Source organism: Solenopsis invicta, chromosome 5, assembly GCF_016802725.1.
Source record: "Solenopsis invicta isolate M01_SB chromosome 5, UNIL_Sinv_3.0, whole genome shotgun sequence".
Taxonomy (NCBI): domain Eukaryota; kingdom Metazoa; phylum Arthropoda; class Insecta; order Hymenoptera; family Formicidae; genus Solenopsis; species Solenopsis invicta.
Window position 1 is genome coordinate 26508979 of NC_052668.1, and position 17094 is coordinate 26526072.

Here is a 17094-nt window from a genome sequence, read left to right on the forward strand (position 1 = left end):
CGTACGAGTATGTACCATCGTGTTTCAAAAGTAAAAAGTTTCTCACGAGTCATAACTTAATTGCTTGTTAATTGCTTATTATTATACAGTATGTACAATGAGAAAAAATACAAGGCTCACGAAAAAATATCTTACCAAAAAAAATTACTTAACACAAAAAAAAAATTATTTACTCGATGAGTCACAATAGCTCATTTACTTGCAGTCAAGTTAAACATTTTTTAAATTAAAGTATTAAATGTGAATAAAATTAAAAAATAATTTTTATTCAGATAATATTTTTGTAGTTCCAAAAATATTTAGTGTCAGAATATTTTTATATTCAAGATGATAAGACTTTTTTAATAAAAAAAAAAAACAATTTAATTAAGTTTAATAATATTACTAACTCACGATTGTGGCTCGTTAAGAACTGGGACCACGCCATGTGAAATGGAAGCTTTTTGATTTCGTCTTTCATTGCTGAAGATGAAACGGGGTCGAAACGTCCTTGAATTTATATTGAATAAACTCAGAAATATACGCACCAACATCAATGTCTTGACTCTCATTAGCCCTTTATTAATTCGATCAATTTTCGAGAGTTCTTCCATTCATTGTAATAAGTTAATAATAAGTTAATCTTATTAAACTCAACTTATAGTTTATTTGTAAAATCATTACTTAAATGTAAGAAAAATGTAAAAATACAAAATTATATACTTAAAGTAACAGTCTGCTTAAAAGTAAATATTACTCAAACAGCGACAAACAATTGCTTGCGAAATATATGGTTTTAGGAAAATGTATTTTCTTCATTTAAAAAATTTTTCTCTCGGTGTACATAATAAGAAAATTAACGTTCAAAGAGAAGTTAAAAAAAAAACATCTTACATAAAAGAGAACATGATACTTGTCACACAAAATTTGTCATTTAGCAAAACGCTGAATATGATTCGTTGCAGAATCGGAGATGGACGGGAGCGAATCTCGAAATCTCAAATGCAAGCGTGAATCATTTTTACGGGTACGGAAGTTGGATATAAAACTTGCATGAGATGGATAACATGATACGACGATGTTATGTACATGTACGAGGCAGCGGATGTAACAAGATGCGGACCGGATAGGGAAGAAGGACTTTATACTTACCTTTCGTTGCTCGAGCTTACTCCTCGGGAAGGTGTTGAGCAGGGCGGAAGTGGACGCCCAGCTGAAGTCGGCAACCGGAAGACCGTGCGCCTTCGCCTGCAGCTCGAGCTCCTGCACGCGCAGGAGCAACCTGCGATTCTGGTGCTCCAGTTGCTTGTGCCTGAGCTCGTTCTGCTTCATCCTCGTGAGTTCGTTCTTTAACAGTTTTATGTACTCCACCGAAGACTTGAGAATCGTACCCTTGTTCGGCCTGACGTCCCTGACGATCTCGTAATATCTGCAAAAGAAAGGGGACCGAGGAACGTTATTTCGGTGTTTTCATTGCCGTAACATTCACGCAAATCTAATGCAGAACTATGAACGCCATGTATTTTTAATTAACGTCAATAACAAATGCCAATAATGTATTGGTAAATAAACAAATAACTTTTCGCCGAAGATGCTTCAATCAATAAAATATTTCTGGTATTCTCGACGCTCTTGCAATCTCCTTTACATCTATCGTCAGTGGCGCTGAAGAGCTGATAACGCGATTGTGACTTCTCGGCAGGTTGCATAAAGAAAATAGCGGTAAGAGAGAACCGTGAGCGCTGCGCTCACGTTTTCAATTTCCTCGGCACTTCTCAGAGAAATATAAAAAGGTGACGACAACCCTGTAGCGAAAGGGAGAGTGCCGGGAGGGGGCCCACCGCCAGGCTGCTCGAAACCCCAGACGCGGACGATTATTTCGTCGGGAAAGGTGTTCGAGACACAAGGCGGGAGAGATTCCCAAAGTTTCTCACCCGACCGTAATACGACTGATATTGCCTCTCTCTCTCTCTCTTTTTATCTCCGAGTCACCCCGCCTAAGCCACTGTTTTCGATCCGTTTCGAGGGCCGTCCTCGAGATGGAATTCCGCACGGGAGTTCGCGCGGAATATCAGACGGACGGGGGCCGATATCTCGACGGGACGGGACGCGGGCAACGGAAATCCCGAGGAATCTCCATAACACGCGTCGCGCTCTCGTACATACTCTTTGCACCCTGTCTTCCTCCTTTTCCTGCCCCTTTTCTCACCCGGTGTCTCGCGCCCTCGCGCAGATACGGCGATTTGTCGTTAGCCCGGGAGAATTTCTCACGGTGACGGCCGCGAAAAATTCATGAGAAGCATTCTGCGTATGCAGAAACGAGAAGGTGGAGATACCATCTCGGAGGTGTCTCCTCGCTCGCCAGGAGACATTCGCGATGATCCAGCGCGGACGATCTCGCAACGCCAGCGTGAGGAATGCCTGGCAAGCGGCTCGCGAATGAAAACGTAAGAGTAAGAAAAATTCAGGATTGCCAGAGAAAGTGCACGTTTCTTTAGAAACATGCGGCAATTTTTGCCGGACGGCGTCAAGAATGGCTTCGAAATTGTGGCACACGCGCTCTCGTGCTCGCCTTGCGCATTATTAATTTTTCACATGCGTTGTTACGGAACGTACGAGGGCGCGAGTCGTATCTGAAAAACGTATCGAGATCGCAACAAGAAAGTGTGCTCGATTGTATAAACACGGGTGGCATTTTTTTTTTTCTCGAAAACAAAACAATGCTGTTCGTGGAAGATCAATAGCTCGTTCAAATAAAGATAAGATACTTATAGCCCTGATTAGATAGTGATATTATCCGCGAGCTACGTAATTTGCGCGATAATACAAATCAGTATTTGTAATTAAACTGCGGCGCATGGAAAAATGTAGATTGTCCTATCTTTCATATAGATATATCACTCCGATATGATGTGTCATTAATCACACTTCTTTGACAAGGATATCAATTTGCTTCGTCAATCTCTCGCCGTGACAAATATTCGAAATATTATCGAAATGCGTTAACGTGATGCGAGACCAATATGAAATTTTCCCTAATGGACTTTAGAGACTTGCCGGAAGTTCGTTCTCACGACTTAAACGGATATTCCCTCCTTTGGAAGCTTCGAAAAAAAATGTTTTCGAGAATTTTTTTAGGATAACGTAAAAACCAATTAATATCGAACTTTGTATGTACTCTTGTATTACTAGAGTTTAATGTATTTCTAGAGTTAAATATATAATAGAGTGAAATATAGAATTAAATATTACTAGAGTTAAATATATTTAAGAGTTTAATAATATTTCAATATTTTTCAAATTCAAAAAATGCTCTTTTCTCACGTATTATACATGGATTGCAAAAGGTAAAGGCAGATGGACTAGCTCTTCTGAATATCTACACTAAAGAGCCGAACTTTTCATATTCAAGAGAAGTGTGGCTCATGCTAGAAATAAATTAAAATTCTCCTTGACAAAATAACGCAGTCTTTCTTTTTATTCGTCGTGAAAATTTTGCAAATATTTTTTATATAAATAAAAATAATGAGTAATAATAATGATTCTACATCGAAACGAAAGAAGAACATGCGATGTATTCGCGTATACTCCCAATAGTTTTCAAGAAATTTATCTTACACTGTTCTACAGCTTCAAAAAATGTGGTTTGGGGGAAAAAAAATGTTTAAGTAACACTTTTTTGTGTATTCGATTTTGATCCCTTACAGTTAATCAGCAATTCCAAGACGTATAATAAACCTTCTGCTTCCTCGAATAATTCTTGTTTTTCAAGTTTTTCAAGAATTCTTGTTATTCTGGCCTTCTGTAGTCACTGTTTGTAAACAAACTTTGTCTTCTTCGTCGAATATCTTTGATTGCAATCCAATTTTGATTTTTATTACTTCATTTTCGAAACATTTTCAAGACTGCAAGACAGCAATAAATGTTATTTAACGCTCAATGATTATCTAACTTAATAAAATCAAACTTTACAATTCGAATCTTATTATACCTCACAACTACGTGCAAATCAAGACAAATAAATATAAACAGTATTATATAATTACGAACAGAGCATATCACGATAACACAACGTATGTATTCATGAACTTCCTTCTTATTCAAAAATCATCCGATAATAAACGCCGTATAGATTAAGCGTTTCAACTTTGACTTGTGCTCGTTTTTTGCCTGTAACTTCAGCAAATATCGACAAGACGCTTGAAGAATGTATTTTAAAGAGTGCAAATATTAAGAACATTAAATTAAAAAAAAAAGCGACTTTTACACCTTTAAGTATTCCCACGCGAAACTCGGGTACAACACTCACGGATTTTCGTCGTTATTCACGCTTTTTTTTTCCCTCATGCCGCGCCGCGCGACCGTTGATTTACGACAGAATCGTTTCGTCGATTTATCGCCTGAAAAGTCGCGAGTTGCCGCCGTTCGCGAGGAGGAAAGCGACGTCGAATGGAAAGCCTATTATAAGGTGGCATTCGTCATGCCCAGGCGACACATCCATCCTTCGCGGACTCCTCGTTGAATACCCCCTCGAGAAAACCATAATCCTCCGCCTTATCCTGCCGAGGATACTGGAAGGATCGAACACGCATCGCGTGCGACTATCGCACCCTTGAATTCGAGTGATCAAAGAGTGTTATCAAAATCCTCCTGATATAGGAGGTAGAATAAGATAGCAGTCTGCGCGTAAAAATCTGGCCTTTGCAAAAAGATATATCTTTAAATTAATTTAACAGAGATGAAGACAGGCGATGATGATAATAATACATACAATTACTGCCAGGATTTGTCGTTATCTATGTAAAATTATCTAGATAATTGTCCAGATAATTATTTAGATAAAGAAGAAGCTTCTTATCTTTATCTAAATTATTATAATGTATATTATCTTCATCTTTATTTTAGATAAAAGAAGCGTCATCTTTTTCAAATTATGAAAGATAATATGAACAATAATGGCAATAAAATATATTGTCTTTGCAGTATTTTTTCAATTTCCAAGTTATCACTTTTTTGAAGCGATAACAGGGTTGTGTGTCCCAAAATTTACTGCTAGAACAGAAAATCTACAGTATACGTAACATAAACTATTGATTTTTAGAACTGGCAGTTTTATTTTATTTTTTTATTATCTTATTACTTTTTTATTTTATATTTATTTAAATAATCAGTTTTCGAGCTTGTTGCTTTTATGTTGTGCACATTGAAGTTTTTATTTGAGAATAATAATGAAAAAGAAAGTTTATTATATATTAAAACAACTGCAAAGCTTATTAATTGCCACTGTGTGCTTAAAGTGGTAGTAATTGGAACAATTATCCTATACGGGAGAAAATAAAATACATAATGTTAAATGAAGGTTTAATGTGGAAATTATTTGGTCTCGAATTGTTTATACCCGTGAAGCACACGGGTAAAACAATTCAGAATAAAGCTGCGGAATATGTAATAGTAAATTACAAAGCGTCGTAACTGCAAATAATTAATAATTATCTACTATTTTATGCTCCACGGTAAAATGGCCCGCGCGTTCTTGTGACGGCGCGAACGCTCCCGTGATGCCGCTGATAATTTACATTGCCTCGGCAAAACTGTAATTAAATTCACGCGTGATCGCGGATCGCGAATGGGCGCGTCGCTGCATGACTCGCGAGATTTTGCGCTCGCCGAGCAAACTCTGAAACCAAACAGCCGCTGGTATATTGCATAAAGCATCACTTTTCTCCACGTGAGGCGTCTCGCGGCGAGGCGTCCCTATCCTGCAACAACTTCGCGACGAGCGCGAATTTGCGGTAATGCGGGTTCGCGTAGTTGCAACCCCGGGCTTTGCAAACTGCATTTCCGTATAAACACGCCTACTACCACCGATTTCGGCGTTTTATTAATTTTCCACGTCGCCTAGTAGAAAGCGCGCGCTTATTTTTCAGCAGCTGCTGAATTGTTCACGTACGGATTTGGTGGTGGTTCAGCTCTACCGAGTTCTGTTACCATGTTTCCAAGTTAATGCGAATTAATATTCAGTTGCAGTTTCAACAAAACCAGTGCACGTTTTGCGAACTTTCGCTACCGAATGTAATTGGGCCCGCAGTACAATCACCTTTCGATCGACGAATTTTAACGCGAGATATAGTATACTTTCTCTGTATTCTCGGTGTATACTCACGCAGAGGGAATTCTCTCTTGGAATTTGATACTTCCAAAATCGTGGGACGACATAATGCTTTGAAATATTGAATGTGATTTTCTTTGATTTATTAGAGGAAAAAGCAGTGATACGGCATCCATTTTTATTTTATTGAATAATTTTGTAAATAATCAACACTTTATATTGAAACTTGAACGATTTTATTCGTCGAAGTGAGGTTTCACAGATTCTAGACTCAGAGTAATGAAATATTTATTACTTAGAACGTGATTTATAAGTGTGACGCACTGTATAATCAGTGGAAGAGGAAAAGTAGCGATAATACGGCTAGCTCAAAAATAAATGTAAAAAATTGATTTATTTTAAAAACACAGAATATTCTGTTGCAAAATTATGTATTTTTAATTTTCCTTTATTTGGAATTGTCCTGTGTTTAGAAACGTTAAAGGTATCATTTTATTCTTGTTTAATATTAAACAACAAGCATAAAATGATATCTCTAATGTTTCTCAACAAGCCTCAAGCGTGACATTCAATTTATCGAAGAAATATTTCGATATGAAAATTTTTGTTTAAAAAGCCATGTTAACGAAATCCTATGTTGTTGTTTAACTTTGTATAACTCGAAATGTTCAGACGAATGAAAAGATAAATAACACTCGAGTATACATCCATTCATATGATAATACGCTCGTGATTGAAAACAATGAGGAAATATAGTATGTGTCGTTCAGTGCTAAAGTGTATTCTGAAAAAGTTTCAAAGTGCTCAAAAGTAAAACTGCTTTATAATAATTAACAGCTATTGTGTATTAGAACATTAGCGCCACTAAAAAAAAAATGGCTGGCTACTAAATGATAATAACTCTTGTCTCAAGTAAATACATTTTCCTAAATTATAATTTATTAAGTTCAAAGAAATAATTACGTGTATCGACAACAATCTTTTTTAAATCAAAATAACATTTCATTGAAACAAAAAATTATTATTTCTTTGAATTAATAAAATTAAAATTCCAAAAAATTAGTATTTCCTCGAGACCAGAAATTTCTCTTGTCCTGTACGAAAAGATACAACGAAAAATTTTCTCCGTGCACATATAGCGCAGTTATTTAATCTTCTTTTCGTGCCAACATCAAACGCACCTTCATATTAGATAAACGTTGAATGCATAAAAAAAACGGGCCGTTATTTAGTCTTTACTAAAGAACTATTTCAACGTTGCGTCATGCAAGCTCGCAGATTCAATTACTGTTTCATTATTGTTAACAGGAGCACGCGACCGTATAGTTAAACATTCCGCGCCTCTCGTCGGAGATGGAGTGACATCGCGGCGCGTTTCTGGCCTCCCGTTGGCGCGTTCCCGAGTCATGTGCGCGGTTTTCGTACTTGCACGCGCGCGTCGGAAACGAGTTTGCACGGCGAACAATAAACAGCCAAGTGCATCGACGTGGGTTTCACCATCGCTCGCGTTAATGAGGAACAACGTAAGGAGCACACGAAGGGGAGCAGAGGTGGAGGAGAGATTCGGGGCGTTTTGTAGGAAACGAGGACGATTCCGAAACTTGAACGCGACGGACGGAGACATCGGTACCGCAGGAAGGGACGAAGAGAGAGAAATCTGTGCCGTGTTTGCCGGTGTCTTTAGAACCGGGGCTCTACTTCGTTATCACGGGCGCGCTATCGCGCCGAGTTTACTCGCCTTCCGCTTGATATCGTCCCCGGCCAAAGCCGAAACTAAAACCCTACCCGGGAGAAAGAGAAGACGTTACGGAGAGAAGACGTCGCAAGACACCCACCCGAGAAGTTCTAACGTGCGTTATTACTGACGCGTCATTACTCTCCCTCCCACGCGGATAAGATTCAGCGCGAGTGGATTTTGCCAGCCGCGACATTGAGAAAATAAAACCAAGTTGCCGCATGATCGTGCAAAATGCAGCTATCTCTCTCTCTCTCTCTCTCTCTCCATCTTTCTTGCGTACATTGTTAAAGAATGTTTAAGCTATATTAGCTAAAAGTTATCTAAATAAAAATGTAGTCTTTTTTTCCAAAAAATCAACAATGAAAACTTTTCGTCGCAAATGCCCGAATTTTTGCCCTGAAACTAGTTGCAAAAACGAAAACAACGAAAAATTTGATTTACAATGGCTTGTTGCAGCAAATATTGTTACATTTTGCTGCAATTTTAAACGAATAACTTTCAAATAAGTAAGAGAATCTAAGTGAATTTTTGCACGAATATTTGTTAGAGTTTTATTAGTATATATAAAAATTTTGATTTAATTGATAATTTCAAATAACACAATCAAATAAGCTACGAGAGCCAGGCTTTTAATAACTTTCAGACGGAAATGTTTACAGTTTTTGAAATTAAACAAACTATAAACATTTCCGTCTAAAAGACATGAACAACCGGCCTGCCTGTCATAGCCCATTTGATTTTGTTATTTGAAATTTTCAAAATAGAGCCTTACCTGATAATATTAATTTTTAATTGTGGTAATGCTGCTTCTCAATTAAATTTGCAAATTTATTTATGTCAAAATTAAGAGTAGTAAACAAAATGTTAAATAACTTTTAAACCAACAAATGAATTGTGCTCAAATTTTACACAAATACTCAAATATACCAGAATTTTTTATGAAATTTTAATATATTTTTTTAATATTTTAAGATATGATCCGTACATCCTTAAATATACCTAAGGTATTAAATTTCATATTTTAAAGAATTATTAAGAGATTCTCGTAGTAAAATGTAACATGTAACATTTTGTGAATCGGGACAAAAATTAGTTATCGACAATTTGTAATTAAGAGACGGATTTCTAACACTATAACACTTTTAACTTGTACGTCTATAAAAAATGCTTCGGCGATAAAACAAATCATAAACATTTCATTGAATTGCATTTATCCTTATTTCTTTTGAATTGCGTCTGACCCGTACCAAAATTTTCCGAGTAAACCCGCCGCGATGGAGGAAATTGTGCAATAATGCATACTTAACAAACGATTGACAATTTCGTTTCTTTATCACTCGCGATAGGCCGTAAGCGTTATCACACATTCGCAGCGACTGCACGCCATTGTCTTATCGATGTAATGAGCGTCATTAGATAAGAGGTGCTCGCGAATCGAGGACGTATGTATGTGCGTGCACTATTGTCGCACGCAATGCACAGTTGCGTGGACAATGTGCGGTCTGAACATGTGCGATCGCGCGCGCGCGAGACCGGAATGTCAATCAGAAAATTTAAAATGCGCGTTAAATGCAATTCCAGAGAGGTATTGAAACGAGTATAAATTATCGCTGACAAACACGATCGAGGTAAAGCCGCATTAATTCAACTTTCATCTCGTCAGCTCCAAATATCGAGAGAGAAATTCGAGACGTGGAACACATTAATCCCGAGCGTGCTCTCTCGTTATCGCGTCTATCAGTGACGTGTCGAAAAATATGACGGGAATATGACGGTAGATAAAGAACGCACGCCGGCCTGCACGCTTCTCCTTCATCGGGCGCAGATAACGTAAATTACGATGGCGGTAAATCAATAATATTACGAATAACAAACTGTGCGTCTCCCTTCGTGCAAAGCGTTGCGCGACACTAAACGGTGACGAAAGTCAAGAATTACACTGGAAGTAAAAGATTTGTGTAAAGGATTCTTTGTGGCAAGAGCTAATGTTATTTCTATGAACTTTTGTTTTCTTCTCAATTTTATCGTTAACCAAAATTATAGATGACAATGCAAACGACTTAAATAAACGCGGACCAAAAATCTTCTCATAAAATTTACTGTAAAAACATTATGGTAGTTGTAGAACGAACGTAAGTCAATTTCAAAGAATTTTATTTGATTGTCTCCGGCTATAAATGTCTGAAACATATATTTCATATTTTAACTAAAGTATAAAATATGTAGTAGACATTAATAAATCAGAGAAAATTACATGAAAATTATTTTATATTTTAACTAAAATATAAAATATGTTTGATTATTTTTATTAAACTGCACAGTTAAATTTCAATGATTTTAAAATATGTTGAACAGTTTATGATTCATTACTGTTTTAAACAAATGCCAAATAGTGGCGAACATATACAATATCTTATATAAAATTTATAATGCAGCATGATATCTTCAATTTGACTTCATGATAATTTTACCATGTAATAAATTGATCGGCATAATTTATTGCCTTAAATACATAATATATAGCTTCCAGCATATATCGGATAATTTAATTAATGTTAATTTATCAAGTATTATTTATTATGTTTAACGAAAATAAACTTGACCGGTAAAAACTTCACGTTTTCTTTTCGTAAAAAAAAAAAAAAAAATAAAAAAATGAAATATTTATTTTCGTACATTTAAATAAAAACTTTCAAAAATCATTTTTGTTATAACGGGATATATGGCTAGTCATATGTGAGATATACGACACGTAGATAATTTACAAATAATGCTTTTGAATAAGACGTAAAATGATGTAATAAATTATAAAATGTTTACAAAGTTTATTATAAAAATAACAACAATGTATGTATGTACGAAATAATGAATGCAATAGTGAAGAGATTAATACGTGGAGATAGCAGTGGAGTGCAGATTATGGTCAGTCTGTGTGTTCTGCGCAGGCGCGTACGCTATCTCCCAATCACAGAGCGTCTGTACATAGAGCGGCATTAATCCTGTGTGCTAAAACCGTACCTTATATCAAACAGATGAGTTGTACGCGACATCAAATTGAACAAAGAATACGAAAGCTAAGCGCTCTTATTTTGTTGTATTCCAGCTTTTGTTATCTTTCTATACTGATGTATCACGAAATAACTGCTAAGCCGTTTACATTCTCTACAATAATCACCACAGTATAACTAGAACTAGAGTTGTACTGCGATAGTCACTTTATATAAGTTGCAATATATGATTGCGCTATTTCCTACGCTGACAAATTCATTCAATTCACTACAGATTTGCTAATATTAACGATAAAAAATCAAAACACTAATATGATATAAAAGCACATAACAGAGTGCTTACGTGTAAATTATCTTGACTCTATCTTTTTTTATTCTGCAGCGTATAAAATTCTCCTAATCCTATCTTGGCCTTTGGATTCCGAAGAAAACAATAGTACCACGTGTTGATGTACAAAATCCTCGCTCGGCATATATACCGGAGTTATCCTAATATAATTTATTAATATAAAAAAGTAGCGTAGCACGTAAGATAGGAGACTCATCCAGAGGCTCCAGATTCGAATCATATTAGAGTTTGATAAAAGACAGTATATGTAACATTAAATATATAATCATGTGAAAACAAATTTCAAATACAATCATATTTTATTAAACAAGAAAATTTTATCTTGAAATATAAAAATGTTATCTTAGAACATTACTTAATGCTGCATGATAATTTTTATTAAGCAGTTTATAAAATAGCTTCTGTATTTTTCAAAAATTTCTATTGTTACTCGATATTTGACAGGTTGCTAAGCTATTCCAAGCTTGTCGCTGCACGTGATAAAATTTGTAGTAAACTTTATAATAAAATATAATGAAAAATCCCCCCCCCCCCCAGGTAGAATTAGTCAATATAATTTTAACAAATCATATAATTTTTTTATCTTAATTACTATCGCTGCAAAATCGAAGTAAGTACACTTATCATTGCAAAAATTTTGTATCATCAACGAAGTTGGGATGTTACTTGCAATTGAGTATTATACGAGCCTAAGCTCGGATTTCTCCATGGTTTTTCGAGGATCGATATTCAAAGAGCGCCGAAGAAACAGAGAGAGAGAGAGAGAGAGAGAGAGAGAGAGAGAGAGAGAGAGAGAGAGAAGAGGGCGCCGAACCCGACAGAGAGTTTTTAAGTTCGTCGGATGTTGACACAGACAAATGGATCGATCGTCGGATTGATAAATGAACGACGGACCCGTTCGGCTATTCTATGCAAAAGGATCGCTCGTTAGTACGTCCATCGTGTGTCGAAGAAGTATCAGGGAAGATCCACGTCGGGGATCGTGTCCGAAACAGGTCAGACATGAACCGATCGTCGACGTGAAATCCTGGAAAAATAACGGCAGGGAAAACAAACGTCTCCTCTACCACGGGCGTGTTACATGACGACAGAGGAAGTACTCTCGCTCGAAATAATTTGCACCGCGATACATTAGTTTATTCCTTGAAAGTCATTAACTCGGTGTCGAAGAAGCTCTCGCGATTCTTTGAACTTGCAAACGTTATCGGTGAAATTTTAGATTAGCTTGAATAAACGCTGTTTGCCGAATGTCGGTTGTGGTATTATGATTTAGAAAGAGCAAAGTGTATTGATGGGATTTAGCGAGCTGAAGATTTTACAGCTGTATAAATGACTAGACATAAACGTCAAACAATATAGATAAGACTGTTTATGATGTTAGAGTACCGACGTAATGGTAGATAAATTAAGCACATTGAATAACCGTTAAAACTTATCTCCCGTCGTGACAAGACCAGCGTAGAAAGATTGAAATCACCGATTGTGCGATGTGTGCTATTAAATATTAAAATACCATTACGATTTATTTCGTTCAACATTAATAACATATAATTTTTTCAAATTATGCTTCGTAAGTTTGAGAATCAAAGCAGAGAAAATTTTGGACGAGTCGCGTAAAAAGGAAATGGAATGCTTCCGAAAGATTAATTTTCTAAGATACTTACATAGGACAGGCGCGTGTGTGTCTGACATCGTCCGAACACGCGGTAATTCGTAATAAACGAAACTGGACACTTTTAATCTCGTTCCTTCGTATCTCCGGCTCGCGGCGTCGCTCTTCCCTCGCCCATTTGCCTTCATTCAATGAGCTGAAGGACATCCTAAACGAGAAAGCGTGGCGCTTTGCGCGGCAGAGAGAACGGGAAACAAAGCTGAAGTAAAGGAAGAAAGAACGAGCAGCCGTGGAGGGCCAGCGAGAGAGAGAGGAAGAAACGAGGGCGAAGGAAAGAGGGGGTGGAAGGGGGCGAAGAATGGACTTCCGGTGAAAGCCTCTCGTCTCGAGCACCTGACCTGGACTAACTCGTCGTAAAGGGTCACGAACAGGAAATAATGGTCCGTGGGGAATGTGCAAAAGGCAAAGGCGAAGAATAAGAGGACTACGAAAAACGAGGTAGCGATAGGCGAGAGGAAGAGCGAGAGAACGTGCGAGCGTGTGACGAGGAGAGAGCAAGGAAGAAGGAGGAGGGAAACGCGAGCGCGCGCGCGGCAAAAGAAAAGAGAGATTCGTACTCACGGGTCATTGGTCTTGGGAAGGAGGGTGCCGAGCTCCTTGATCCTGTCGTTGATGTTGAAACGCCGCCGTCGTTCAACTGAAAACGGAAATTGTGCACATCAATCATGGCTCGCTCGCGACAGATGAGTTAGATGGATAGATCGCGCCGTTTGTTAATTCGCTTGCTAAATGGCGCGACCGGGTCGGCGGCGTGCGTCGCGGTCGCGCCGTGCCCGCGCGCGAGGACAACTCGTCTAGAACGATTCAATCGTTTTTGATCGGAGGGCATTCGCTCGCCAGCGTGTATTAAAAGAACTGGCCTGGATACCTATTGGACGAGAAATCCTAAATCGAGGAGAGCTAATCGACAAGCACGTTGCGGCAATCGATAATTGTCACGTTCGATTGAAAATCAAACGATTTATACGTTAATGCTGTGGAAATCCTCTTTACTGAGCTCGTGAAATAATAACATTTTGATATTCCAATTTGACGGGTTGACAAGTTAATTTTCTTTTTCTTTCTTTACTATTTTTATACTCTTAAAAATAAAATTTATAACAGTTTTACATAATTCGAACAGTTTGTGAGTTTTCGCAGTAAAACAAATATATGAAGATTTAACTGCAGATACTTTATCGGTTGTTGCAGATGGAAAAGCCGTTCTTCGTAATTCAAACTTCCCAGTGGAGTAGTTCAGCTTATTTTTCATTCAGCTGTCGTTGCATAGGGTGATATTTGAGAAGCATATGCCTCGCACAAGAAATCGAATACGTAAATCCTTACTTTTATCACGGTGTTTACATTGTTGAACATCGCCGTTTCTTCGACATGGAGAATAAGGAAATGCGGATAATATCGTACGAATTCAAACTTGGTCACAGTGCACTCGAGGCAACGCGAAACATGGACGTTGCTTTTGGAAAAGATTCCGCAAGTGATCGAATCGCTAGACGTTGGTTCGAAAAGTCTGATGACACGAACCTCGACAATTTGTCACGCAGCCATCAGTGATTGACGTCAATGCTTTGAAAGACATGGATGAAGACTTGAACGTCTAACTGAGACATTACACAGCGTTCACTATTCGACTGTTTCCTGATACCTCAAGGATATAAAGCAAATTTTGGGATTGCAATGAGATCCTCTCGAAAACTAATATTTTGTCTAATACAAAATTATAGTTTCAGCCAAAAGCTAGATAATATAAATTTTTATTGGTCAGTTATTTAATACTACGTAAATAATATATTTTTAACAAATAACTATAAAATAAAAAATAGTTGTGAAGTCTTTGCGTTTTAATTTATTGGGAAATAAATAAATCTAAAGGAAATTCACAACTATTTTTTATTTTATAGTTATTTGTGAAAAATATATTATTTACATTAAAGTTGCATTAAATAATAGACCAATAAAAAGTGATATTATTTAGCTTTTGGCTGAAATTATAATTTTGTATTTGGAAAAAATATTCGTTTTCGAGAGGATCCCATTGCAATCGCAAAATTTGCTTTATGGTACAATGTTCTACATATATTGAAGTATTTTTGAGAATTTTTTCAGATTTTAAAAAAGGATACAATTGTTCATTTCTTTACTTAAAACTAAAAAGTTAATTTTTTTAATATTATTAAATTTTTCTCACTAAAATTAATGTTTTTATCTGAAAGTATGGGAAAAAATCCTAAAAAAATTGTGTCTCTAAAAATGTTTTAATTTTAGCTACAAATGGAAAAAAATCATTTTTTTCTTTAATTTAAATGATATTGAAGGCTACCGTTTAAATTAAAGAAAGAAAATTTATTTTTTTCCAACATTTGTAGCTAAAATTAAAACATTTTTAGAGACATGATTTTTTTTTAGGATTTTTCTATACTTTCAGATAGAAATGTTAATTTTAGCGAGAAAAATGTAATAGTATTAAAAAAATTAATTTTTTAGTTTAGTTATAATACTTATATTTTTTATCTTCAACCTTATACAATATATCTACTAACATGTTTTCATTATCATTTTAAAAATCCCAAACACTTTATTTTTAGGTGAATCCCTGTCACGTGTAATGCTCCATATATGCCTTGTAGTCTACTAAGGATATTGTGCATTTTTCGTTTTTGGAAAGGGATAAAACTATACTCGTCAAATCAAAACCTTACGCGAATGAAAGTTTCGACACATGTTTCTGAGCTCAATTGATAAAAGATCACACGTTATTATTTGATTCAATATTCCTTCGTTATTGTATCGGGAGTATATCGTGTCATTCTTTTTCAAGTACCGCCAAGAAAAAGAGTCAATATTCCAGGTATTTTTAATTTCGCGTAAAAAAAATAGTCTTTGATTAAAACGGTTCTTCCAACTGAAATATCCTCTCGATAAATACTTCGACTCTTTTTTTTTTTTAGTTACATTCTTAAGAAAGCAGAGAGAGTTTAATGCTATGGATTTCACCTACATTTTCTTACACGCCGGGTCCTCTATCTGCAGACTATTACAATATTCCCTTCGAGTTTACAAGCACTTGACACGCGATTGGAAGCAAACGCTCGGTACTCTTCGATCGCTCGATCGTAATAAATTACATCATTGTCGTCTTGAACGCGCGTGCGAATTGTCGAGGGTCGAGTCGCACACCGTCCCTCGGTATATTCGGGATATCGTCGTTCCGTATCGAAGTTATTCGGGAAAGCATATCGCGCTTTCCGGAGGATATAGCGTATCTCCCTTGCGGAAAAGACTACGAACCGGATCGCCCTATCGCTGGCACGTGACCCCGTTTCCGATCGATTATTCCGGCTAGGTATCTCTCGAACGGAGGTGCGAGAGGTCAAGCCGTTTGGCTCGCTATCGGCGGAGCAGCTCCGATATCGCGATCGCGAGGGGGATAAGCCGCTACCGGAAAAGTAAATTTGTCATTTGAGTAACGGACAGAGAGAGAGAGAGACATCACTTCCCACGTGACAGAAACGAAACATTACGTCGAAATTAATCGATAAAAATGAAAGATGCGCGACGGTCGATTAGTCCCCTTCCGCTCTTTCTATTCCTCAACCGGGATAAATAGATTGTATCTCCATTGAAATTAATCGACGCGATAAAAGTCGTAGATCGGAAGTAGAATTAATGGAAAACAAAATAGTTTGCTTCTTGACAGCGAACCGAGAATCATGACAATATAAATTAATTTCCCAATTGCCAACAATATGATACAAATAAATAAATTAAATTTTTAAAGCTTTCGTTTTTCTTTTTATTCTTTTTTTTCTGTTTCTGCGATTAGGATGAGAGATATAACTCTTTGGGTGCGGAAGGTATGAAAAACGCGTGTGAAATTCTAGTCACAGAACTTTAATTTTGAAAGTTTCTGAATTTTGACGTTTGAAACAAAAAGGAACAGTGAATTAAGAGACTTGCGCGAAATCAAATTGCCAAGATACAAGAAAATACGCCAACTTTGTGGAAGTTAAATATAGTTAGGGAGAAAAATCGGTTCGAAATAAGGTCTACATCCAGTTCTGGAGCACTTCAAAGCGCATCACAGGTCTACGTCACTACGCCAAACTAAATTCTGCAAATTGCTGATTCATACAGAGACAAATATTTGTAAACACCGCGATAGAACGGGGCTATAAAGAACGGGATACGAGATGGGAGATTCGTTGCGCGCGCGCGCAAAGGGATGAAAGAGCAGCCTTG

The 17094-nt window shown here is 36.8% G+C and overlaps 1 protein-coding gene across 1 annotated transcript in view; it reads right to left on the reverse strand.

Moving 5' to 3' along the window:
- The window catches only part of LOC105203278 (transcription factor EC), a 136593-nt gene that overhangs the window by 18403 nt on the left and 101096 nt on the right, over nucleotides 1-17094 (reverse strand). Inside the window, 2 exon segments of the mRNA XM_026139239.2 lie at nucleotides 1132-1408; nucleotides 13417-13492. Of these exon segments, the coding sequence (XP_025995024.2) occupies nucleotides 1132-1408; nucleotides 13417-13492 (353 nt within the window).